The following is a 27,743-nucleotide window of genomic DNA, read 5'->3' on the forward strand; positions in this document are numbered from 1 at the left end:
TCGTGCGCACCTCTCCGCTCCCCTCTCCAATATCTATCTCAGTCTCTTCGAAGAATACTTAAATTGGCAACAGAGTACTGTGAAACCTTTCATTAAAAATACGAGGTTTCCTTAAGACTGAAGGACTTGTTATATTACCTATAGTCGTCTTGTCGAATATAGTGTCTCGATGGGCACAGAACAAGATTTATTTTCAATAGGTTCTTCATAAGGAAATCTTCTAATACAGGTGGTTTCCCTTCAAAGGCAGCATTTTATTTTATTTTTTCTAGATTGGTCATGTGCTGTCACCAGGAAACAGAGCAAAATAATGAAATTACTGTTTCAGCGACTTACGTTCAGATGAAATTAAGAGCGTTGTTTCTTCCCTTCACTGATAAAAGCAGGAAAGTTTTCTGAGCTATGTGTACTGTATTATAAACATAAACTGCTACTTAGTGACGAAAAGAGTAGTAATGTGCAGGAGCTTCTGATAGTAGCTGGTGCTCATATTGGTAGATGCGCCAAAAACTGAACGGATCCGAAATAGCCATTACTACACTAAAAGTCTGAGAGAGAATCTCATCAGAGATGAATGAAAAGAGTAGAGTAAGAAAAAAAATACAGTTCATCCAGGTGCAATGGTTATCATACCTTGACGATATTTGTAGATTTTTATCACGTTTTCTTTCCCTACGTTTCTTTCTCTGTGCCGAGTCCGCAGTTCGTGGTCTAGTGGCTAGCGTTGCTGCCTGTCGATCACAGGGTCCCGGGTTCCATTACCGGCCGGGTTGGGGATTATCTCTGCCCGAGGACTGGGTGTTTGTGTTGTCCTCATCATATCATCATCATCATTCGTGATAGTGGCTAGATTGGACTGCGTCAAACCTTGGACTGTGTAAAAATTGGGACTTTGTGCGGGCGCTGATGACCGCGCAGTTGCGCGCCCCACAAACCAAACATCATCATCATCGTCATTGTACCGAGTGCCACAAAAATTTAGTCACTGGACATGCATTCGGGAAGGTAGTGATGAAACTGCCGGACACGCTTCTGACCACTCCAGGTGAATGCCTCTACCAAGACTATGGTTGAGCCGCCACTGTTTTAGCCAAAAAAAAAAAAAATGGTTCAAATGGCTCTGAGCACTATGGGACTCAACTGCTGTGGTCATAAGTCCCCTAGAACTTAGAACTACTTAAACCTAACTAACCTAAGGACATCACACACATCCATGCCCGAGGCAGGATTCGAACCTGCGACCGTAGCGGTCGTGCGGTTCCAGACTGCAGCGCCTTTAACCGCTCGGCCACTCCGGCCGGCCGCCACTGTTTTAGTCCAGTTCACTTACTAGCGCCTCTGACATAACTCATAGATGCCGACGGGATACTACACTCACGCATCATCTGCTGTCTTTAAAAAAAATGCGTAGAATCAAGGAGAACACTAATCTAGGAAAGAAACAGTGACATTTGCACTAAAGAATACTGTGGATAATTAAGTCTGTGTTTAAACCGACTACCTACTATTTCGATTGACCTTTTGAGGAAATCTAGAACACAAGTTTAGAGAGGAATTACAGCAGGGGAAACGGATGCGTATTCCAGCAATAGAATGGTGCCATGTGCAACATTGTCAGATAGTCATCTTTCTTGCGAGGTAAAAACTTCCTTTCCTCAGTACATGGGATATTTGTCACTGATAATCTGTTTTCCTTTTTTTTTTATCTTGGCTAGCTCTGCGAACTTGAAATATACCACAAAATGAAAGCCTTCAGATAATATTGATTAGCAAACTTCCGTACCAAACTAGTGATTACAATCACGGTTGTAAAAGTAGGAAAGAAGTACGTACAACACTGTACCGCAGTTCAGCAGAGCTTGGGAGGTACACTTTGAACAACAGTGAAGGCTGCGACTAATAAGCAGACAGAGGAAAGTAATGCTGTCAGATACGAAAATTTAAGCTGTAACATTCCGCAGAAACGTATGTATGAACTGAGGAAGGCTTAATGTCATTGTATTATCTTTTCTGTGAATTATGTCGTTTTACCGAAACCAGTTCAAGTTAGTTTAATCTGCTACGCCATTGTCCTCGGAGCTACTTATCCGTGAAGCAGGAAGTCGTAGTTCTATCCTTCCTAGACCTAAAGACCTAAGTGCTCTCAAGACCATGGACTCGCATTACGGAAGAGCTTGATTCCGAGTAAACAGACCATTTCGGTCACCCAGATATGAGCATCTCGTGGTCCTCCTGCGTCGATTCAGGAGAATACCGCAGTGGTTCCTTTGAAACTGACGCAGCCGATTTCCTTCTCACTCCTTTCTGTATTTGGGTTTGTGTCCCGTTTCCACTCACCTCATTGTCAACGGGACCGTAAAGTCTAATCGCAAATCAGTTTCCTTCCTTGCTGGGACCGCTGTCAGTGGGTAACTTCCATAAAGCTCCAGGTGTCAGATAAAATATATGCGTATAAATAGGGATGCCTAAGCTAGCGGAGGCTCCTAAGAAGTAAATCATGGCAGCATGCGCAAGCCCTGCAGCTCGCTTCCTCATTATTTATTGGTTTGGTTGTCTGCCTGAATGTCTCCAGGACACGACATTCCTGCCCATTTTGCAGGAATGTTTGAGGACAGTCTGCAAAACATTAACCACTTACACATCCAAGTCAGAGCATGACAATACCACTTCTAACTAGACCCGCTTAACATTAACACAGTTTTCTCATAGCTCAAAGTTGTGTGTGTGTGTGTGTGTGTGTGTGTGTGTGTGTGTCTGCGTGTATGATAGAGAGACAGAGATTGTTTTTGCCTCTGGACGATTTAGTTTTCATACAATTTTTGTTATTCTGTCCATTCTGTGCTCCAATTAGCTTCTCCAAGCCGTTCGTGGTATTTGATAGATAACGTTTTCAAAAAGAATATGAGGTAACACACTTATTAAACGACAATCAAAACAATGCCTACTTGTACATGTATCGATACGAAGTATCTCTACAGTAGTTGGGACCAGTGGCATCGAACAGTGCCCCCCCCCCACACATACACACCCAGCTGAACTCAACAGTGAGCGCTGCTCTAGCAACAGCGCTGCAGTCTTACCTTCCCTGTTTCCAGACCACATTTTTTTGACGAATTCTACTGAAAATAAAAGTGCTGATCTAGAGGCGCCCTTTTCCTCTCAGCACCCTAGGTCCGGACCTACCTGGCCTGTGCCTAAATCGGATCCCCAGTGTCATTTAATGCGGCAGAGATTCCGCTCCGAGAGTAGTGCTATTCCCGCACGCACTTTAAGAGAACCTCTGGTAGTCTGAGGTTATCATAGGTGGAAACATCAGTGATAATGAAAGTTTGATTTACTCCCGGAAGTGTTTTCAGATAGCCTGATGGTTAAGGCGACTGCTCGTGGTAAGCATGAAATACGTGTTCAAGTTTCGCTCTGGCACAATTCTCAACTGTCATTAAATCGAGATGGATGAGGCTTAAACTTAAGTGAGGTAAATGTATAATCGCACAGCTCAAAGCCAAGTTGCGTCAGGCCTGGAGACATCGCTTATACATTTAACTTACTATTTTCACACATCTAATATATTTTTATGCGATAGTGTACCTTACTTTAGATACAGAAAAAAATAGTCAAGTTTATGCATGCACTGCTTCATGCAGATACTGTGGTGTGCACTGCAGAAATGTAGAAATGCATTTCTCCTAGAACTTAGAAGCTCGTGCGATCACTAATACTCGGCATACTTAATTTTGTTGATCATATTCTCGATGGACTTTCGTATGAGAGTTCACACTGGCCGGAAATAACGACGAATGTTTGTGTATGGTACATTCTGCACGTTCGCAATATCGACCTGCCTACGAACAGTTGCCATGGCTACAAGCCGATAAGGGTAGAGACTACCACAGCCTGTGTGAGCTCTATCGTCTTTTCATTAATTTCCCTCCCTCTATAAATCTTAACAGCAGAAGAGAAAAACTCGCCCTCGACAAATTAAAAACCTCCCTATCCCACTACGTAACACAGCCATCTTTTGAAAATCATTTTCTGTATCAGGAATCCGATTTTCGAACGATCTTTCCCAAAATGTCAGATAAATATATTTCAAATTTCAAAAGACAGCTAATGGTGCACCTTTTAGCTATCTCTTCCACTTATCTACTGCTCACGCTTGTCAACACCCCTTTGCCCATCATTTCTCCTTCCTGTTTGTCACACAATCATCTACTGACAGGCTGTTTTTTCTTCACAACTATTCGCACTGTCATATCAGCCTTCATCTTCACCTTTTCCATTACCCCTTCTGTCTCTGATGATACAAAACAGGGCGTCAAATTTGCTAAGCTTATCAATATTATTGTTATTCTTGAGGTTCATCTTTGTTATTGTTGTTACTATTATTATATTTCGTTTCAGACCAACTAAGGAACACGTCAGGATAATTGTTTATTCCTTTTTCCTTCATTCTTTTCCAAAACTCTTTCATTCTCTCAAAATGAGCCCATTTGCTCTCATATGACCATTTGATACCAGTTGTTCTTCTCTTTGTTTTGTTTTCTTTGAAAACCTTTGTAATTCTTGACTTCTGTTGAATAAGGTCTGCTGTTGATTTGCGCTTCTTTCAACATCTTGTTTGTGTTGCCTCCCCCAATCATTTTCTTTCTCTGTTTTCCAGTTTTGGAAGACTATGTGAATCTTCTTTGTTAGTCTATCTTCCGTCAATATCTCTAACTTCATCCGTTATTTCAGGGCAGAATGAGTATACCTTATTTGGTCACAAAATCCAACTGTCATCTTTGCTCAGGAATAAGCTAATTTTTCTGTCTCTATAGCGATCCACAGCTGCGAAAGTGCTGCTGGGCTAGGATTTTATGTACGAACTGACCCCTCGATCATGTCTCATAAGTGTTGGATGGAATTCACTTCGGGCGACCTATCTGGCCAAATCATTCGCTCGGATTGTTCAAAATGTTATTCAAACCAATCGCCACCTTCGTGACTCGGTGACATAGCATCGTTGTTTGGTCAACAAACAGCCAATCATAACCATTCCCAGTCAATATCGCCGGCCGAAGTGGCCGTGCGGTTAAAGGCGCTGCAGTCTGGAACCGCAAGACCGCAACGGTCGCAGGTTCGAATCCTGCCTCGGGCATGGATGTTTGTGATGTCCTTAGGTTAGTTAGGTTTAACTAGTTCTAAGTTCTAGGGGACTAATGACCTCAGCAGTTGAGTCCCATAGTGCTCAGAGCCATTTGAACCATTTGAACCCAGTCAATATCTGTTCAGTTGCACCAGAGGACCTAGTCCATTCCATGTAAACACAGCCCACGCCATTATGAAGCCATTGCCAGCTTGCACAGCGCCTTGTTGATACATTGGGTCCATGGCTTTGTGGGAAATGCGTCACACTTGTGCCCTACCATCAGCTCTTGCGAACCGAAATTGGGTCTCATGTGACCAGGCCACGATTCTCTAGTCGTATAGGGGCCAACCAGTATGGTCACGACCCCAGGAGAGGCGCTGCAGGCGATGTCATCTGTTGGCAAAGGGCCGGCCGGAGTGGCCGAGCGGTTCTAGGCGCTACAGTCTGCAACCGCGCGACCGCTACGGTGGCAGGTTCGAATCCTGCCTCGGGCACGGATGTGTGTGATGTCCTTAGGTTAGTTAGGTTTAAATAGTTCTAAGTTCTAGAGGACTGATGACCTCAGAAGTTAAGTCCCATACTGCTCAGAGCCATTTGAACCTTTTGTTACCAAAGGCACTCGCGTCGGACGTCTGCTTCCATATCCTATTAATGCCAGATTTCGTCTTATGTCCACATTGATTTCTGCTGTTATTTCGCGGTGTGTTTCTTGTCTGTTAGTTCTGACAACTCTACGCCAACGCCACTGCTCTCGATCGTTAAGTGAAGACCAATGGCCGCTGCGTTAGCCGTGGTGAGAGGTAATGCCTGACATTTGGTGTTCTCGACACACTCTTGACTTTGTGGATCATGAAATACTGAATTCCCTAACGATTCGCTACGGTCGCAGGTTCGAATCCTGCCTCGGGCATGGATGTGTGTGATGTCCTTAGGTTAGTTAGGTTTAAATAGTTCTAAGTTCTAGGCGACTGATGACCTCAGAAGTTAAGTCGCATAGTGCTCAGAGCCATTTGAACCATTTGAAACTAACGATTTCTGAAGTGGAATGTCCCATGCGTATGGTTCCAACTACCAATGTGCGTTCAGAGTCTGCTAATTCCAGTCGTGCAGCCATAATCACACCGGAAACCTTTTCACACGAATCATTTGAGTACAAATAACAACGCCGCCAATGCACTGCCCTTTTATACCTTGTGTACACGATACTACTGCCATCTGTGTATCACTGTCCCACGACTTTTGCCACCTCGGCGTATTCACTGTTTTTGTTTTTATTTGTAACTGTAATTGTTCTCATAATAATTTCCCAGATGTACATAGCTGATCCAGAAGTACGACTAGAGACTGAGAATGTATTTGTAATTTTTTTGCATGTGCCATGCGAAATAAACCATGAATTACTAATGTAGAGATGTGGCCTGTAATTATAATGTATTTTGGTTTGTTTCAGTCAGAAGAGCTACAGCAGCCCTTGGCAGTGGACGACGGTGACAGCGACCGGCGAGTAGCGATGGGCCTCCGGAAGACGGCGCATGCGCGGACTGTCCATGTGACCGAGTACAACATACAGCCCGACGGCGGGCCGCCGCCTCGCCCCTAGTGCGAACATTGACTGACACACACGACAGTACTTGCACATTTCCTTCTAGATGACTGAGTTCGGGAGTCGATATCGTTTCAGGTAGTGTTGCTTCTGTATATTGTTTCAGGTGAACTGTTTTTACCTCTTGTTTCGTTCGTTAGTGCAATATATATATTTGTCAAGTTTGAGTCGAATTTCAACGCGTTTTGAATATTTGAATGTGCTCAGTGAGTTTCCTGATATATTTTTCGACTAAAGAGTGAAACACATCGTCTTGTTATATTTTCGAAAGGTTTTATACTGCAAAATACTCTTTTAAAGAAGCCTCCACGTGTGAAAGATTTTCTAGAGCCGTTTACAACTTGTAATGTTTTGTCTGCGTCACAATATTCGAAATCTTATATTGTCTGTTGGGCCAAAACAAAATGTAATTTGTTCACAGAGGACTTTGCAGGTGCAAGTTTAAGCAGAGAACTGCGTTTTCTGTTGTGTGGTTATGTACGAACAGAATCAGGAATGACTTTGAGTGCCACAGTATTACAAATGTGCACACTCATTACGATGCAGATGATGGAAATGAGCATACATTCTTTACCCTTCAGTTATCTCAGGAAACTACTGACACTGTGATTTTTAGAATCTAAATTTTATATAGATTAACTGATAAAAGGGCTCTCAGCAGTAAAGTAGTGATTTGTATAACTGCATTATGCTTTTGCCTTGACATTGCCCTTCACCTGTGTGCCATTCGTGAGATAATTTCGTCAATGAAAACTACATTAGTTTTCAGTTTTCCGCATTATTGTACAATAAAGAAGAACATATCGCAATGATGAGCTATTGTTTACATATAAAAATAAATAAATATATATATATAACCAGTATAAGCGGAATTACATTCCACATTATTGCGATCAGTGATAGAGGTTTTAATGAGTAATTTGAACCATAAATATGTTCCTTTTTTTAAGAATGTCTATCTGTTGGTTCTTGTTCTGAGAAATTGATCTAATATTGTAATGGAAGTTTAGATGAATGTTTCACTGAGCTGTTAAAATATATGAGAGTTTTTCTGAGTGATACAGCAATAGACTGAGAGTTCATGGTAGGAAGCTGTATGTATAACCTGATTGCAACTATTTGTGAATACATTTTGTTTGTTTGAAGTAACAATCAGTATGATAGTTGCTTTATATTATAGTTAAATCTCTTGGATGTTTGACGATGTGCAAGCACAATAACATTACAAAAGTGAATGATTATTTTATTTTGTTAAGACTATTTGTGGTTTATAATAGAGTTATGTCTGTAGATATTTTTAACATAGAAAACTAGTCCAGAACTTCTGTATTATATATTTAAAAATCACAGTGCTGTGAGATATGATCTTACAAAACCAAACGTTATGGAACTGAGTCAAGAGTAGAAGAGTACTGAAAAGAAATTTACCTGTTAGTGCAACAGTAGCATTAGAGCTTAAAGAATTATTTTTCAAACCTGTGATGCTTAATACTGTACGTTATCAAAACTTTTATGGCTTGATAACAGGTTTACAAACTTAATAATCTGTACCCTGATATCCATGTAAATGGAGTCAGTATCATCATGCTATATAACTATCATTTTATTACTCCATTGTATCTTGTTAACAGCACATTCTTCTCATAGTATTGTTGTTTGCTTGAACCCGATATTGATTGTTAAGTTTGTAAATTTTTTCATGAGGAAATGAAAAGCATTTCTTAAAATTCTGTTAATACTGTTATGTTTCTGATTTAATTTTCTGTTATTACATATTATAACAACTTATAAATAACTTGATCCTTGTAGTCCTCTCCTTTCAAAAAAGTACATTATGCTAACAGACTTGTACGACAGTTCCTTGCAACACCAAGACCTAATCTGCCTACTAATTTCTGCTTTCTTTGAATAATATGCTTCATAAATGTTGCTATATGTGTTTTAGCAAAATGACAGATTACTTTATTGTATATCGACAAGTATCTAAGAATAAATGACTGACTGTAGACCATTATCACATCTTTGCATATTATGATCATCAATCTGAAATTTCACATTCATTTTTCTTGCCACAGTTTATGGCATAGTATATTGAGTTACATAAAAAGAGCTGCTACGACCTAAAAATGAAATCAGACTGTAAAAATCTTTTTCTCATTTTTAATTATTTAAATGCAAATATACACATATTATAAAATAAGGTCTTTGATTTATTTTGCCTACATTCACCAACATACTTCACTCTAGTTGTTCTTCTTTCCATTATGTAAGAGAATGTGAAAAAAATTGCCTAGAAGAATGATAGTGAAATCTTGCCTTTTATGGAGGGATCTCTTTCCCTTTCAGATTATTTCATCTATTGAAGGTAACCATATACTACAGGGTTCAGAAGATAGCACTCTCTGTGGAGAGTTGCTGCGTAGTGGAATGTAACTGGCAAACATATAATTTTTTTTGATGGGCCAAGAATGAAATTAATATTAATGACCTGCCCATTAGAATTTCCTTGATATTAGCATTTCTCCCTCATTCATTTTGGTTTGGAGATTAAATGAGTTAAGGACCTAACCAAATCATGGCATTAATAATATACATATTGTTTATATTCTTTTTAATTTTGTGAGCAGTATTACAAGGTCGTGTATTTGTAGCACTATACAATCATTAACTCAGGAATTTTTTCTTCACGTGGAGCAATAAATGTGCTATCATAGAACTACAGTCCACATTAAATATCTAAAGAAAAATCCAGTGTTTCTCAGTGATAAGTACTTGTAGTAACACAGCATGCAACTGACACATGTGCCAATTGTCAATGTACTAACTGTCAAAGTATTAACATCTTGTTGTTCTTGAGTGGCAATATTTCCTTGAAAATTTAAAAGAAAAAGGGGTACTTGTAATGGTCTGACTAAACTAACTTCATTATAAATTATATCCATTATACATTACTACATTTCAAACATAGAGCCGCATGCCTGACAAAATTAGACTGTTGTGAAGCAAAAGGAGAAAAAGAGGATTTTCATTGCATGAGACTGTTTCTGTATATAACATACGCTTGTAAGTTAATCATGCAATGAACAAAATAGTACCAAAGACAATGTCTGAATCAAGAATTTTTATTGTTGTAATAATAAAATACTGAGTGAAAGAAACTGCCAAATTTTGTGAGGGATCACAAATTATCTAAAAACCAGTGGCACATGATCAGTTTTATATATGGCCAAGAGAGCTGAATTATGCAATCTGAATCACTTGTTTGGTTTCAGCATGAAATACCTAATTTATAAACCACTAAATGTAAGAGTAGGAAATCCTGTAACAAAATATCAGATCTGTGATCATCACATATTATATGACAAAGCTGTAGCTGAGGAACTTAAGACCCTTAGTGACTGCTGACTATAAAGTATTCCTTTACTTTGTGTATATTCTATGTAAAAATTATCATAAGATGTGTGAATATATATATATTGTGTACATATGAATAATAACTGCATTTAAGAATGATTTAAAACGTGGAATATGTTCAATCAGTAGCCTACATCCCTTCCCACACTCAGTGCTTCATTAATTGCACAATTGAAATCTCATTCTCATTGTTTACAGAAGTCAAAAAGTTGTGATGAATTTTACAATTACCTGTCTTATAATTGCATTACAAATTCATAACATTTTATGCAAGACCTATTTTGATTATATGGTCAAAAGTTCTACTGACACTGGATGATATAACCCAGATGTGTGCATGACAACATGATGCCAAATATATGGTATAAATTATCAGTAGTTCATATTTACATTATATGTGGTACACAGAAGAGACACTTCACAGTTAACACACAGTATTTTATACCTGAAAATTTGCTTGCTTTCCAGACGTGTAAACTCCTTTCCAATTGACATTACTTTCTTTTGCTTTATTTTGTGTAAATTGTGAACACAAGATACACATTGAGTATCAGTGTGAGATATTCATACTTAACATATGTTACATTAGGTGTTAGTAGTTATCATAAATATTCTTACAGTTGTTAGGACTTGTACTGGCAAGAGTTACAAGAAATGTGTCACTGTAATTACCTCTTTTTATTAGGTCCTAAATGCATTTGGGTTCTGATATTAGAAAGTCATTGGTGCTCAGCTGGTTACATTTCACACATTTACTACATGAAACACTCACAAGTCACTCATTGTTAAATTCTGTATACTTGAACTCAGCAGTGGATTACAGCTTGGGGGTCACATGTTATTTCTTCACAGCACACTTGTCTTTCACTTCATTTATTTTCACAATTAATTTATCTGTGTGCCAAGAATTAGAAAGTTTGAGCACTGTGGAATCTTTAGGCAAGGACCTGTGGACAGTGATATTAAGTTGACTTCATCCAGTTTAGAACCTCATATTTAATCTAAAGCACTGTAGAATCTTGGTGTATTGATGGAATCAAGCATACCTGAAGGATACAGCCACAATGTCATTCGATATATATAAATTTCAACTGCCAATTGACTCAGCCAGGTATAGAACACTCTGCATTGCAAGAGGTAAGAAATCTAGTGCTGTGATACACATGCATTCTGATACTGAAAATAATGCTAACTAATTACTGTTTACATATGTGGAAAATGTCACAAATTTTTATTTTATTGTTTCTTCAGACCAGCTACAATTTATTGTGATATTTAAGAAACATTTTCAAGTAAATAACTATTTGACTTAAGATTGCAGGAAACGTTGTTGTTCATCATGATTTCATGGCTAGTTTAGCACACTTTATTTGTACAGACCAGTTTACTCATGTGGGATTAACATTATCTAATATTAATTTCCTTTTCTATCAGTTTTTTGGTCTTTTGAATGACACACACATGCAGATACAGTTATAAACTTTCTGGTTTATTAAATTAGGTTTTCCATTAGAATATTATCAGCATTAAAAGTTCAGTCACGAATGTATCATTCATTTGACTTTTGCCTACTGTTGAAACAATCTCTTAGTATTAGAAATGAAACATTACTGTGTATATACACTACACTGTAGATATACAATGGAGACCAATTAGTTTCACCACAAGAAAATTTAAAAGATATCTCAAAAGCAGAGGAATAAAAGTAACAATTGTTTACCTAAACATTAACAAACTACATGTTGATCAAAGACCCAAGCCTGGACTGTCATAGTCCACCATCATCATCAGCACCTGAAAAGGTAAGATTACTGTACAACACCACAGAAGTACATAACAATATAACATATGATTAAGTGCATTACACAACTGTGTTCTTGGTGAAAACCTTATAACTTTTGTCTTAAACAAAAATACAGTCAGATGTATTCTGAATCAGTTAGCCCAGTTTCAGGGTGAGGTTCAGTCACACTCGTAGTTCATGCAAAAGAAAATGGGAAGGGTGAAGTTTAGTGTCTATAATCCAACATGTCTGACTTTGATATCAGCACATTCACTAAGCTCAAAATAAGTTCAACATTGTAGGCAATTTCCAACAGAAAGTTATAATAATTCAGTCTAGACAAGGTATCGAGTCAACAGTAACAACCTAAAACTTCAGAATGAGACAGCAAAACTGAAATTATTCCATTACTTTCAGCAGGATTTCTCCGTGTTTATCTACCATGGATCATAAGCTATTAATCAGCAGCTTTCACCTTCCTTGCAATCTCAATCAAAATTATTTACCACATCCCAATACTTATTATTCAATGGTACCTCCAGCATGAACATGGGTGATGTTCATTAATTACATGAGCTCAAAATGGAGAAAGGCATCTGGAAAAAGCTCAGATCACCAAATCTCATTTAAACAAAGGCGATTGAAAATATCACAACTTTTTAATCCAGAGAATATACACTATTAAAATATATAATTAATCTGGACTGCAGGCAGTATTTAAGTGCTCAACAGTCTTTGTGGTCTCTCTGAACTGAATGCTTTACATGGGTGCATGCCCAGTTTTCTCCAGTTTGAAACAAGTGCCACACACATGTCAAATTCATTCAGGGAGTTCTCAGGTGCACTGGTCGAAGTCACTGCCTGTCAGTCAGCGAGCCAGTCATGATATGTTGCAACACATATTAAGCTGACGTTATTTTGTTAAGCACGAATTTATATCAAAACTTTTACAACGTGTCTGTTAAGTGGTATGCTGACAAAATGAAACACAGGAGCGAGTGGAACTTTATCATTTGTGGAAGGAAGCTAAGCCGAAAGTTCACTTTAGGAACACCAAAGATATTATAAATCAAGAGATTGAAAAGATACATAATTATACAATTCAAAGGAAGGTACACATAATGTTGTCTTTTATTCACAAAACAAGTAAATATTCAATGACACTTAATGTATACATTTTATACCAAAAAGGTTATGTATTTGGGGAAGCATCAAAACAGTTAATACTAATTTTGTGGAGTCTTTTTGTCCGTCTGTGCTAATACTACCCGGGATTGGCATGTTTAAAACAGTGTTTTAATCATGTGTTAAAAAGACTGTTTAATACACTTTATAAATAAATCTTGGTTTTATTAAAGTGTTTTGATCAGTATTTAAAACAAAAACAGGACTGCAGGGTAAAAATCACATGAGGGGGGCTCCAAGGGTAAAGGGGGCGGAACTTTTAAATAAAACCCCTGACGTAATTAATGGGAATCCTCATGTGAGCTACTTGTGGTCAGGCATCGTTACTTAAATGTTAGATGGTGATAGTGCTGTTCAGACCGAAGAGTGTACTTTTCTGCACTTCATATAATATGCACGAAAATATTCTGCTTGATACACGACAATGAGATGCTGACTGAGAATTTTATTGTAAGCACTTGTTTTCTATTGGGTCAAGTTTAAAGGATGTTTATTAGAGAATTCAAAAATGGTTCAAATGGTTCCGAGCACTCTGGGACGTATCATCTGAGGTCATCAGTCCCCTAGAACTTAGAACTACTTAAACCTAACTAACCTAAGGACAGCACACTCATCCATGCCCGAGGCAGGATTCGAACTTGCGACAGTAGCGGTCGCGCGGTTCCGGACTGAAGCGCCTAGAACCGCTTGGCCACACCGGCCGACTATTAAAGAATATAAAGTAATATATTGAAGAGATAACTGTTGTTCTGCTGTTACAAAACAGAAGTGAGTCGCACAGAATAAGACCCATACTCAATTTAAATAGGGAGAATGTTGCTCGAAAAATATTTTAATGCCAAAGTGCCATCTTAACATTAATCTCGCTACAGTAATAAGCACAAGGCCTTAGAAATAACATATCCTAACCCAAAGGACACTACGCACTATGAATGTAACCTCCAAAGAACAAAACGTAAGATATTATAAACAAGCTGTTGATTTAGCTTGCGCAAGAGAAGAACACGAATGAATTATACAATTTACACACAGGACAAAACGCTAAATCACCACTCGGAGATGTCACTTCTAATTCCTAATAACATCGCCCTGAAAGTAGCCTGGAGAGGAAGAAGCTCCACAAGTTTCTTGGGGGTTCTTGTTCACTTGCTGCTCGGTATAAGAATAACCGCCTCAGTTCTCATCGTGGTCTGTTTTTGGCCTCTTAGTTGCTGTGTCTCTCTGCTGAGCTTAAAGGTGCCAAAACTGGCCATCATCAATCCCTGCACCTCATACACCACTGCTCGTGTCTGCCATTATCTTTTACTATTTTGTCTTTTTTGTTAAAGCAGATTTTTATTTATTTAAAATAAAGTAACAGTTTCGTAAAACGGAAATATAATTAAATTATATTAAAAATTAAAAGGAAGAGAAAAACAGAAGATGGGATGGGTGATAGATGTAAGTGCCGTTGACCTTGATGATATGTTGGTCGTAAGGCAATTTAATTAACCATGGCAGTACCAACACATTTTCCATAAAGTGTACTATGAAAAGTGGGGCGTACTTCATTCCCACCTCAAACAAATTCAAATAAAAAAACATATTTCGTTTACTGACTTTTATTAACAATATTACTTTTTAAATAGATACTGATATGTGAGTAGGGCCTAGAACATGAAAATATTTTTTAGTGCAATCTTGACAATACTATCACATTTTCCATAACCTATTATACCATGAACTGGGTACTTTATGCCCCCCCCCAAAAAAAAGAGGCCAGACAAACGTGTGGTTCCTGAGGAGGGGCAGAAGCCTTTTCAGTGGTTGCAGGGGCAACAGTCTGGATGATTGACTGATCTGGCCTTGCAACACTAACCAAAACGGCCTTACTGTGCTGGTACTGCGAACGGCTGAAAGCAAGGGGAAACTACAGGTGTAATTTTTCCCGAGGGCATGCAGCTTTTCTGTATGGTTAAATGATGATAGCGTCCTCTTGGGTAAAATATTCCGGAGGTAAAATAGTCCCCCATTCGGATCTCCGGGCGGGGACTACTCCAGAGGACATCGTTATCAGGAGAAAGAAAACTGGCGTTCTACAGATCGGAGCGTGGAATGTCAGATCCCTTAATCGGGCAGGTAGGTTAGAAAATTTAAAAAGGGAAATGGATAGGTTAAAGTTAGATATAGTGGGAATTAGTGAAGTTCGGTGGAAGGAGGAACTAGACTTTTGGTCAGGTGAATACTGGGTTATAAATACAAAATCAAATAGGGGTAATGCAGGAGTAGGTTTAATAATGAATAAAAAAATAGGAGTGCGGGTAAGCTACTACAAACAGCATATTGAACGCATTATTGTGGCCAAGATAGATAAGAAGCCCAGGCCCACTACAGTAGTACAAGTTTATATGCCAACTAGCTCTGCAGATGATGAAGAAACTGATGAAATGTATGATGAGATAAAAGAAATTATTCAGGTACTGAAGGGAGACGAAAATGTAATAGTCATGGGTGACTGGAATTCGAGAGTAGGAAGAGAAGGAAACATTGTAGGTAAGTATGGATTGGGGGTAAGAAATGAAAGAGGAAGCCGCCTGGTAGAATTTTGCACAGAGCATAACTTAATCATAGCTAACACTTGGTTCAAGAATCATAAAAGAAGGTTGTATATATGGAAGAATCCTGGAGATACTAGAAGGTATCACATAGATTATATAATGGTGAGATAGAGATTTAGGAACCAGGTTTTAAATTGTAAGACATTTCCAGGGGCAGATGTGGACTCCGACCACAATCTATTATTTATGAACTGTAGATCAAAAGTGAAGAAACTGCAAAAAGGTTGGAATTCAAGGAGACGGGACCTGGATAAAGTGACTAAACAGAGGTTTTACAGAGTTTCAGGGAGAGCATAAGGGAACAATTGACAGGAATGGGGGAAAGAAATACAGCAGGAGCAGAATGGGTAGCTCTGAGGGATGAAGTAGTGAAGCCAGCAGAGGAACAAGTAGGTAAAAAGTCAAGGGCTAGTAGAAATCTTTGGGTCACAGAAGAAATATTGAATGTAATTGATGAAAGGAGGAAATATAAAGTGCAGTAAAAGAAGCAGGCAAAAAGGAATACAAGCATCTCAATAATGAGATCGACAGGAAGTGCAAAATGGCTAAGCAGGGATGGCTAGAGGACAAATGTAAGGATGTAGAGGCTTATCTCACTAGGGGTAAGATAGATACTGCCTACAGGAAAATTAAAGAGACCTTTGGAGAAAAGAGAACCACTTGTATGAACATCAAGAGCTCAGATGGAAAACCAGTTCTAAGCAAAGAAGGGAAAGCAGAAAAGTGGAAGGAGTATATAGAGGGTCTATACAAGGGCGATGTACTTGAGGACAATATTATGGAAATGGAAGAGAATGTAGATGAAGATGAAATGGGAGATATGATACTGCGTGAAGAGTTTGACAGAGCACTGAAAGACCTAAGTCGAAACAAGGCCCTGGGAGTAGGCAACGTTCCATTAGAGCTACTGACGGCGTTGGGAGGGCCAGTCCTGACAAAACTCTACCATCTGGTGAGCAAGATGTATGAGACAGGTGAAATACCCTCAGACTTCAAGAAGAATATAATAATTCCAGCCCCAAAGAAAGCAGGTGTTGACAGATGTGAAAATTACCGAACTGTCAGTTTAAGAAGTCACAGCTGCAAAATACTAACGCGAATTCTTTGCAGACGAATGAAAAAATTGTTAGAAGCCGACCTCGTGGAAGATCAGTTTGGATTCCGTAGACATAATGGAACACGTGAGGCAATAATGACCTTACGACTTATCTTAGAAGACTTAAAGAAAGCTTTTGACAATGTTGACTGGAATACTCTCTCTCAAATACTGAAGGTGGCAGGTGTAAAATACAGGGAGCGAAAGGCTATTTACAATTTGTACAGAAACCAGATGGCAGTTATAAGAGTCGAGGGGCATGAAAGGAAAGCAGTGGTTTGGAAGGGAGTGAGACAGGGTTGTAGTCTCTCCCCGATGTTATTCAATCTGTATATTGAGCAAGCAGTAAAAGAAACAAAAGAAAAATTGGGAGTAGGTGTTAAAATCCATGGAGAAGAAATAAAAACTTTGAGGTTCGCCGATGACATTGTAATTCTGTCAGAGACAGCAAAGGACTTGGAAGAGCAGTTGAACGGAATGGACATTGTCTTGAAAGGAGGATATAAGATGAACATCAACAAAAGCAAAACGAGGATAATGGAATGTAGTCGAATTAAGTTGGGTGATGCTGAGGGAATTAGATTAGGAAATGAGACACTTAAAGTAGTAAAGGAGTTTTGCTATTTGGGGAGCAAAATAACTGACGATGGTCGAAGTAGAGAGGATATTAAATGTAGACTGTCAATGGCAAGGAAAGCGTTTCTGAAGAAGAGAAATTTGTTAACATCGAGTATAGATTTAAGTGTCAGGAAGTCGTTTCTGAAAGTATTTGTATGGAGTGTAGCCATGTATGGAAGTGAAATATGGACGATAAATAGTTTGGACAAGAATGAATAGAAGCTTTCGAAATGTGGTGCTACAGAAGAATGCTGAAGATTAGATGGACAGATCACATAACTAATAAGGTGGCATTGAATAGAATTGGGAAGAAGAGGTGTTTGCGACACAACGTGAAAAGAAGAAGGAATCGGTTGGTAGGACATGTTCTGAGGCATCAAGGGATCACAAATTTAGCATTGGAGGGTAAAAATCGTAGAGGGAGACCAAGAGATGAATATACTAAGCAGATTGAAAAGGATGTAGGTTGCAGTAAGTACTGGGAGATGAAGAAGCTTGCACAGGATAGGGTTGCATGGAAAGCTGCATCAAACCAGTGTCAGGACTGAAGACCACAACAACAACAACTGATATGTTAAGAACAGTCCTGAACCTGAAAGTATGAGTATAAAAATTCCTGGAGGATTAAAACCAGTCGGAGACTCAAACACGGGACATTTTCCTTTCGTGGGGATGCTAATAGCTACTTTTTGCCTCCTGTTGCAAATAGTCCCACACATAGAAACATTCAGTCAAACTAAAACTGTCTGCCGTACGATGACTCGAACCTGGAACCTTCTCCTTTCGCAGGCTGCTACTCAAACACGACCCGTCCTCATAGCCCTACTTCCGCCAGTAAGTCATCTCTTATCTTCCATACTTCAGAGAAGTTCTCCTGCGAAACTTGGGAGATTAACGCTCTTAGAAGTAAGGATAATTGCGGAGCCATGGTTCAACCACAGTCTGGGGAATTATTTAAAGAATTAATATTCGCTCTGCAGCAGAGTGTGTACTGATATGAAATTTCATGGCAGATTTTCAGTGGGATTAAGGTCGGGTGATTTAACGCCTCAGTCGAGTTACGCTAGATGGGCTGAATGTTCAGTACGGGAATGTACGTGTGCAGCCTCGTGAACACAGACTGTTGTCATCTCGGAAGACGGGAATGTACACTCATACTCATCACGAATATGTAAGAAAAGGGCATCACAGATAATCTTTAAATTAACATCCTGGTTCATGTTCACGGCAATCTGAATGATGGGGCCCTAGCTATTGTATGAAAAACACTCCCAGAATATCACAAAAACGCCTCCGGTCCGAACTGCACCTTCCACACACTGTGAACAGAATGCCACCTAGGGCAGTCTGTGAACTGGACGTCTTACATCTAGTGAAATTTAAAGTGAATTAAACAGTATAAAATAATTCCTCATAGCCCTACATAGACTCCTAAATCCAATAAATATAGTCCTAAAAATTTCTGTTTGTGTATTTTCAATAGCTATGATAATAGTTTAAAACCCAAATGTGGGGCGGATGCAACAGCTGATTGATGCACGAATATTTCGCCTTTCCGTTTCATTACACTGCAAATGGTATAAACTGTTGAGTGATTTTCCTTAATGAAAAAACTCTCTACACTCCTTACTATTATCTACTGCATGTGCCTCACGTTTATCCTTTTATATTTTACAACTATTGTCACAGCTATCAAAATTTCACAAGCGCAGATTTTCAGGGCTATCTATGTGAGGTTAGAAATCTGGAAGAGGCGAGAAAAAATTATTTTATACTTTCTAGTCCGTTTTAAAAACATATTGCGTTAAAAATGATTATTTAAATAATCATTTTCTGCTTTTTAGCCTTTGTGTGTGTGAAATTAATCAGTCGACTTCAAACTTTTTGATGAGATTACGACAGACATGTGATCAATTTCAGATTTAGTTCAGCTGCCCTTCACCTGGGTGAACCAGTATTTTGCTTTCCCCTACGTATATCTCTCGAAGAAACCACGAAGGTAAAAAATGAGGGAGAATCGATCTCATACAGATGCTTACCAGCGATCGTTCGTAGCGCAAAACATTCGCGACTGGAAGAAATAAAGTGGAAACAGCAGTGGTAAACACAGTATTCTGCGCCACACACCAGAAGAAAAAGCGAGCTGTGATTGCACTGACATCCAGTTCTGAGATATGTTGAAAGTTTCAGGTCACTAACTCACGAGGGAAGTTGGTTTAAAATCGGTTGTCAAATCTGAATCAAACAGATAGACAGACAGAGAAACAAAGCACCCTCGGCGGCACACCAGACAAGAGAGCGAATTAATATCGCATTGTTATTCCGTTCCGAGCTATTTGGAAGTTTCAAGTCTCTAGTTCATCGGAAAGTTAATTAGAAATCAATTCAAAATTTGTACCGAACTGACAAACAGTCAGGAAAACGAAGTCCTCTCCCCCAAACGTCAGACACGAAAGCGAGTTACTATTGCATTGTCATCCAGTTCTGACCCCTGTAGAAAGTTTCAAGTCACTTGGTCATCGGGAAGTTAGATTAAAATCAACTGCAAAATTTGTACTGAACAGACGAGAAGCCGAGAAAGTGACCTAATAATAATAAAAAAAACAGCTAAATTATGTATTATTTATTCTCGCAACAACCGAGACAGATGAAATGTAAATAATTTATAACAAATATATTGCGTCATACATGTTTGCAGGTTCTTGAACAGATAACCAGCATATGCAGAGTATAATACACCGAGTAATAGAGTCACAGACAGTATGAAGCATCCCACTTACGATCTGAGACACTGTCTTTCAGTTTCAACTTTATTTGTTGAACTGTTTCTTGACTCATGTTCACTAAAGTAATCCATAAATCTGAGGTACTATTAACGTCAGAGTATTTACCAAAGATTCTATGCCCACTCAATCTCCTCGGCTGGTTTATACCAACATAGGACTTTATATGTACCCCTATGCCTCCAGCAGTAGGCAGTTGCTGTACTTCGTTGGAGGTAAATCTCTTCGCTTCAAACCGTACGTGAAAGTGTGAGCCGCAAACATATACTGCGAAAAATAAAGTAAGCCGTAGCAGTGACAGTCCAGTCAATGGGGACTGGTTCTAAGAGATCAGTCGCACACCATACTGTAATAGGCTACAAAATTATTTTGTGCTCCTCTGTGACATTCTGGATTTGAGTAGTACTGTAGCCACAATCATCTGGATTAATAGAGCAGTGTAAGTTAAATGTAATCCCGCTACTCCAGACAATTTTATTGGGAATGGCACACTTCCTGCACATTTATCAACATGCCGTTGGCAAAATTCAGTTCTGGCCGGCCGGGGTGGCCGAGCGGTTCTAGGCGCTACAGTCAGGAACCGCGCGATCAAAAATGGTTCAAATGGCTCTGAGCACTATGGGACTCAACTGCTGTGGTCATCAGTCCCCTAGAACTTAGAACTACTTAAACCTAACTAACCTAAGGACATCACACACATCCATGCCCGAGGCAGGATTCGAAACCGCGCGATCGCTACGGTAGCAGGTTCGAATCCTGCCTCGGGCAGAAAAGAATTGTGAAACGAAGCATGTCGTCCAGGACCGTGTAACACAAAGATCGCAGATTCGCCACGAGATGGGAAAATTCACAGGCGTCTATTGTGCTGAGTGAGGCCAGGCTGATCAGGCCTAAGCGCTGTAGTGTGCGAGTGAGACAGACGACAACATACGTCATGGGTAAACCCCGTAGGAGCTGTTTGTGCCTAGGGAGGCGTAGCAGTGTTAAATATGGCGGACCTAAGATGGCCATAAAACATTTATGAAAACTATTTAATTCTGTAGTAATTCAGGGAATGAAACCACAGCAATTTTAATCTACCATGTTTCTTAAATTTTCATTGTGATCCCAATGAAACTTTAATACTGATCATATCTATAACAGTTTAGGATTTACTGGTAAAGTGAAATTAAAAAGTTTCGTAACAAAGACCTGAATGCTAAATTCTGAACGCTTTGGTCGATCTTAACGATCGACATTTCATGTAAAAGCGCATCATTACATTGACAAATGTAAATATCAACTTTGTAACTTTATTTGTTTAAAAGATGTAGTAAATTTAAATTATCAGCGTTTTCAGTCAAGCATCAGATCGTCATTTCCTCCACACAAAACACATTGAATGATGACAGCATGACACCTTATTGAATCGTTAGGTAACAGAATATTTGTTGGAAAGCTTATTGCATAATAGTTACTTTTGTTTATTTATTTATCAGGAAGCACATTGGTGCAAGGCTATTGGCCGTGACATTCAAAGTTAAGAAGGAAATTACATTTGTTTTATGTAAAACAATTTGACATTTATTATTTAATGGACATTATTGTTACTTTATTTAGAATGTGAAAGTGGCCAAGCTTTGATTATTTAAATATGTTAAAATTTAAATAATGCAGAATAAGCTGTAGCCAATCAGATGGACGGCTTCAACAATTTCGCGTTGTGTAGTATTGTGGGACTTAGGCTCTGAGCGGTGGACAGCCGCGAGCCTGGTGTGAACTCTTCACTTCTCGCGTAGATAACGCGGTGGAGTATTGGACTTGTGTTTCGCGATGAGATTGTGAATGATCGAACTGTGTCAAATGGATATGCGCTCGAATGTAACAGTAACTCTAAATACGACTACTTTCGTTATTAGTTCCCTTTCTGAATAAACGTTATTCTAACCAAATCGAAACTGCGTGGCCTACAACATTTATGGGTCGTTAATTTAGTTCCCGATATATTTATTACTGTTACTATATGATATATTAACTTTGTATGATTCATACAGTTTCTGCCGGCGGTTGTGGCCGAGCGGTTCTAGGCGCTCCAGTCCGGAACCGTTCTGCTGCTACGGTCAAAGGTTCGAATCCAGCCTCGGGCATGGATGTGTGTGATGTCCTTAGGTTAGTAAGGTTTAAGTAATTCTAAGTTCTAGGCGACTGATGACCTCAGATGTTACGCCCCATAGTGCTCAGAGCCATTTGAAACATTTGAACCACACAGATTCTAAAACTTGCTATCAGACAGACAATTTAACCAAAGGGTCACAAGTGTCTAATTTAGGGCGTGTAATGCGACACGTGCGGTTCAACCCTTAGACTAGTTTGAGCCAAGCCATTTCGACGGAGAGGAATCGGATGTGAGCACGAACATCTTTGGGATGTTAGATCGAAAATTTAGCGAGACTGCTAAAACCACTCAAAATAAACGGTTTCTGAAAAAAAAACAGTTTTCGGTATTTTATTCCTATTACTTCCAGTAATAAATATAGAAAACGAACAAAGATCGAAAAAATTTGATTCTTTCTGTTTCATGATACATAGGACCAAAATATTAAATTAAGCAGGCAAATAAAAGGAAAGTTTGGCCGTCCACCGTTCATTGCTTTTCTCGAAAAGTGATTGAATGCCATAAAAATCACCGGTGTTGTTCAATTGATTCTAATTTTTTGAAACTCTGCTCAAAAATCATATTGCAATCGGCGGTCATACTACCATTTGCGCATTACGAATAGCTAGTGCAAAAGGGTGAAAACTGAGGTTGAAGAACTCTGTTTCTGGTGTTAATTTATCCGTTTTATATGGCAACAAGCAGGTAAAAGTATATTATGAAGCCGGCCGGAGTGTCCATGCGGTTCTAGGCGCTACAGTCTGGAGCCGAGCGACCGCTTCGGTCGCAGGTTCGAATCCTGCCTCGGGCATGGATGTGTGTGATGTCCTTCGGTTAGTTAGTTTTAATTAGTTCTAAGTTCTAGGCGACTGATGACCTCAGAAGTTAAGTCGCATAGTGCTCAGAACCATTTGAACCATTTGAACAGAATTACAATGTCATCGGCAAACCTCAAAGTTTTTATTTCTTCTCCATGGATTCTAATACCTACTCAGAATTTTTCTTGTGTTTCCTTTACTACTTGCTCAATATACAGATTGAATAACATCGGGGAGAGGCTACAACCCTGTCTCACTCCCTTCCCAACCACTACTTCCCTTTCATACCCCTCGACTCTTACAACTGCCATCTGGTTTCTGTACAAATTGTAAATAGCCTTTCGCTCCCTGTATTTTACCCCTGCCACCTTCAGAATTTGAAAGAGAGTATTCAAGTCAACATTGTTAAAAGCTTTCTCTAAGTCTACAAATGCTAGAAACGTAGGTTTGCCTTTCGTTAATCTATCTTTTGAGATAAGTGGCTCTGAGCACTATGGGACTTAACATCTATGGTTATCAGTCCCCTAGAACTTAGAACTACTTAAACCTAACTAACCTAAGGACATCACACAACACCCAGCCATCACGAGGCAGAGAAAATCCCCGACCCCGCCGGGAATCGAACCCGGGAACCCGGGCGTGGGAAGCGAGAACGCTACCGCACGACCACGAGATGCGGGCAGATAAGTCGTAGGGTCAGTATTGCCTCACATGATCCAGTATTTCTACGGAATGTAAACTGATCTTCCACGAGGTCGGCTTCTACCAGTTTTTCCATTCGTCTGTAAAGAATTCGCGTAAGTATTTTGCAACCGTGACTTATTAAACTGATAGTTCGGTAATTTTCACATCAGTCAAGAGCTGCTTTCTTTGGGATTGGAATTATTGTATTCATCTTGAAGTCTGAGGGTATTTCGCGTGTCTCATACATCTTGCTCACTAGATGGTAGAGTTTTGTCAGGACTGGCTCTCCCAAGGCTGTCAGTATTTCTAATGGAATGTTGTCTACTCCCGGGACCTTGTTTCGACTCAGGTCTTTCAGTGCTCTGTCAAACTCTTCACGCAGTATGATATCTCCCATTGCATCTTCATCTACATCCTCTTCCATTTGCATAATATTGTCCTCCAGTTCATCGCCCTTGTATAGACCCTCCGTATACTCCTTCCACCTTTCTGCTTTCCCTTCTTTGCTTAGAACTGGGTTTCCATCTGAGCTCTTGATATTCATACTAGTGGTTCTCTTTTATCCAGAGGTCTCTTTAATTTTCCTGTAGGCAGTATCTATGTAACCCCTGGTGAGATAAGCCTCTACATGCTTACATTTGTCCTCTAGCCATTCCTGCTTAGCCATTTTGCACTTCCTGTCGATCTCATTTTTGAGACATCTGTATTCTTTTTTGCCTGCTTCATTTACTGCATTTTTATATTTCCTCCTTTCATCAATTAAATTCAATATTTCTTCTGTTGATTTTCCATTACTGGTAAAAAATAAAAACACATGTGAAAACCGAAACCAGACTAATTCTGGTTATTCAGAACTAAAATACTGGTATCGGTTTAAACTGCTCGGTGTTTACCGTACCCTACTTACATATCTCAGTACGTGAAGTGACCTGAGAATCGTAGATGTAGATCTTGACGGAAAGTGCGCAAGAGCACCGTAATGAGGCGGATGTCTCCTGTCAAACTGCGGTAGTACGAAAGGCTCGTCCCGCGTTTACTCCAAGGGCAGGAGAGTGGCGAACTGCAACTCCGGACTGGTGGGCCAAAGGCCGGGCCGGAAGTTTCTGGAAGGGCGGCAGCGCGGCCCCGCATCGATCCGGGAATACTCTCACTGCAGCGCCAGCACGCGCCGCGGCCCACAGGCCGCAGTCGCCCCAGTCCCGACCGGCGCTGCCGCGGGCCCTGCGCGCCCGTCCACTGTCAGTACTGCACTGCCACTACCTACGCGTTCCGCTTTTGTTTTCCAAAAGCGCTGCCGTTTCTTCGTCTACTGTTCACTTACCCGTTCAAAAGGAACTGGCCCGCCTAACGAAATGGAAGCATGATCCTACACTGTACGTCTCCCCCGAGGGGCTTCAGAAAACAGCGGAGATGCCATTTTCTGTGTGCTGTTGTGGACAGGGGTCTTGCAAGTATTGCTGATGGTGGACGCGAACTGGAAAAAAAATTACCTAATATCGATTAGGCGCATATTACAAAGTGCTTCTGAACATGGGACTGATAGCCCAGAAATCGATTATGCAATAAAGAAATTAAAAATCATCCTTGCAGCCAGAGGCTAAATTATTTTCAACTGCAAATTGCCAAGTAGTATTTTATTTGGTACCCTGGACTGTTAGACATTTTATGCTCTAGAGCAGGGCCAGCCACGGCGTACCAAACGTCTCGCGAGCCGGATGTTTCGGCAACGTGCGGCCAGAGGCTCAGCCTACCTCAGCTTCGCTCGGTCCTTCTCGGGAGCACCCGGTCCATCGTGACATTTCATTTGGTACTGAGGTGTGGCATTTTGCGGTCGGCTCGACTGTCTTCAGGTCGGCAGAATCAGTGTCAGCACTGTCTATCCGTCGCTACTTGTTCGTGGTATGAAGGACATCCACAGCTCTAGTGGCTGTTTACAAAAAAAAGGGACAGCCAACGATCTATCGTCACAAGCCTTTACAAATGAATGAGAATGACAGAAGAGAGGGATGGGAATTCACAGTATGTATTATGCAGTTGCGTAATCGATGGGTAGGGGAGAGAGGGGCATGTTGCAACAGGGGTAAATTGCAACATCTGCATTTTTTCATGAAGAAACCTATCAGGTGCTGCCATCGTTTGGAGGCACTTTCAACTGCATAGTATCATTACTGTGATGGTCAGAGTCGCAAGAAGACGTTTTTCTTTCTGTTCTCTTTCTTTTATTGAAATCGTCATTGGTGAGTAACTGTTTATAGATTTTCCGTTGTATACATAATGACACGTTCGGTGACAATTAGATTTCACAAGTGTTAAATAGTTTTGCAGTTTAATAATGTAATAACTATTTTTAATTTAAAGTCATTGTCGGGGTGTTCACTTATGACTTATATGGCGGTGTGAAATGGGGCATGATGATGCAACACGGTGTTGCAACTTACCACGTTCTTGGTTAGGTCGAATTTTTATGACTTTTTCTTTTACTTGTTCTTGTATTTTACGTTTACTCAGTCCAAATTTTTACTTTCAGGTAAAGAAAATGCGGCATTACAAACTCGAAAGAAAAAGGTTTGACACCTTTAGTTGTGATACAGAGAGCGGGCACTTTGGTTTTAGAAAGTGGAGGGAAGGACAATTTTTCTATTGGAAAAACTGCAAAAGAATTTAGTATCTGCTACTGTAACCTTTCTCGATTCATCAAAAAGAAAAAGGAAACAGACGGAAACGTTACTTGTTGGTACTCTAAACACATGAAAGTGTTTTCATACAATCAGGAAAAAATACTCAGGGATTATATCGTTAGATCCAGCGAAATAATGTTCGAGTTGACCAACGAGCAAGAACTGTGGTGTCTTCGTGCAGAATACTTTAACCTGAAATTGCCATCCTCTTGGGCACAAAAGGAATATTTGGGGCCTATTGGCTTTCAGGATTTTTGGAGAGAAACAATGATCTTTCTATCAGACAACCTGAAAGCACAAGTCTGGGAAGAATGACAGAATTTAATAGAAAAAAAAGTTGGGGGGTTTTCCAGAAGTTACACGAAAATCACTTAGCAGAACAATAGGTTAAGTACCTGCCAATCAATGGAGAACAGCCCGCATCTCGTGGTCGTGCGGTAGCGTTCTCGCTTCCCACGCCCGGGTTCCCGGCATCGATTCCCGGCGTGGTCAGGGATTTTCTCTGCCTCGTGATGGCTGGGTGTTGTGTGCTGTCCTTAGGTTAGTTAGGTTTAAGTAGTTCTAAGTTCTAGGGGACTGATGACCACAGATGTTAAGTCCCATAGTGCTCAGAGCCATTTGAACCAATGGAGAACAATAGGCTGACATGGAAAAGCACGGAACAGGTTTGCCCCTGAGTGTAAACCATCTCCTTATGTAGGCAACCCGCACTAACTAAATGCTCCACTACCCGCGTGTACTGCGATCTTAGTACAAATGAGATCAGTGACATGTCATCTGTAGTAACACACAGGAGGTATGAAGGACAGAAGTAAACTTCGAGAGAAAGGGTTGCTAATACGAACGTAAATATCACCCTCTCTCTTCCCCTCTCGTTTTCTACTTGCCGGAATGCATGCACAGTTTCGGTTTGGAAGGGTGTCACAAATCGGTCGTGTGCTCTCCCGAGGCAAGCTGACCCACGACAGGTGTAACCTGTCCCTGATATCCTGTATACTGTCACTGGAACATAGTGGACGTCCGACTGGTTCCACACGTGTAATCGAGCGCAGACATGTCATAGAGACACGTGCATGTGTGGACGAGCGTGGTCGTCTTGAAAAATAGCACCACAATACATTCGCAAGAGAGGCAACACATGAGGGCGTAGGATGTCCGTGACGTACAGCTGTGTAGCCAGAGTTCCGTCAATCACTACCAGCCGTGATCTGACGTCATACAT

The 27,743-nt window shown here is 40.0% G+C and overlaps 1 protein-coding gene across 1 annotated transcript in view; it reads left to right on the plus strand.

The window, feature by feature from the left end:
* LOC124615338 (bromodomain-containing protein 4) overlaps positions 1 to 10,227 on the plus strand; it is a 29,757-nt gene extending 19,530 nt beyond the window's left edge. Inside the window, exon 2 of the mRNA XM_047143140.1 lies at positions 6,579 to 10,227. Within this exon, the coding sequence (XP_046999096.1) occupies positions 6,579 to 6,636 (58 nt within the window). The 3' untranslated portion in view covers positions 6,637 to 10,227. The remainder of the gene's footprint in view (positions 1 to 6,578) is intronic.
* Positions 10,228 to 27,743: the final 17,516 nt, after the last annotated feature.

This window comes from Schistocerca americana, chromosome 1, assembly GCF_021461395.2.
Source record: "Schistocerca americana isolate TAMUIC-IGC-003095 chromosome 1, iqSchAmer2.1, whole genome shotgun sequence".
NCBI lineage: Eukaryota > Metazoa > Arthropoda > Insecta > Orthoptera > Acrididae > Schistocerca > Schistocerca americana.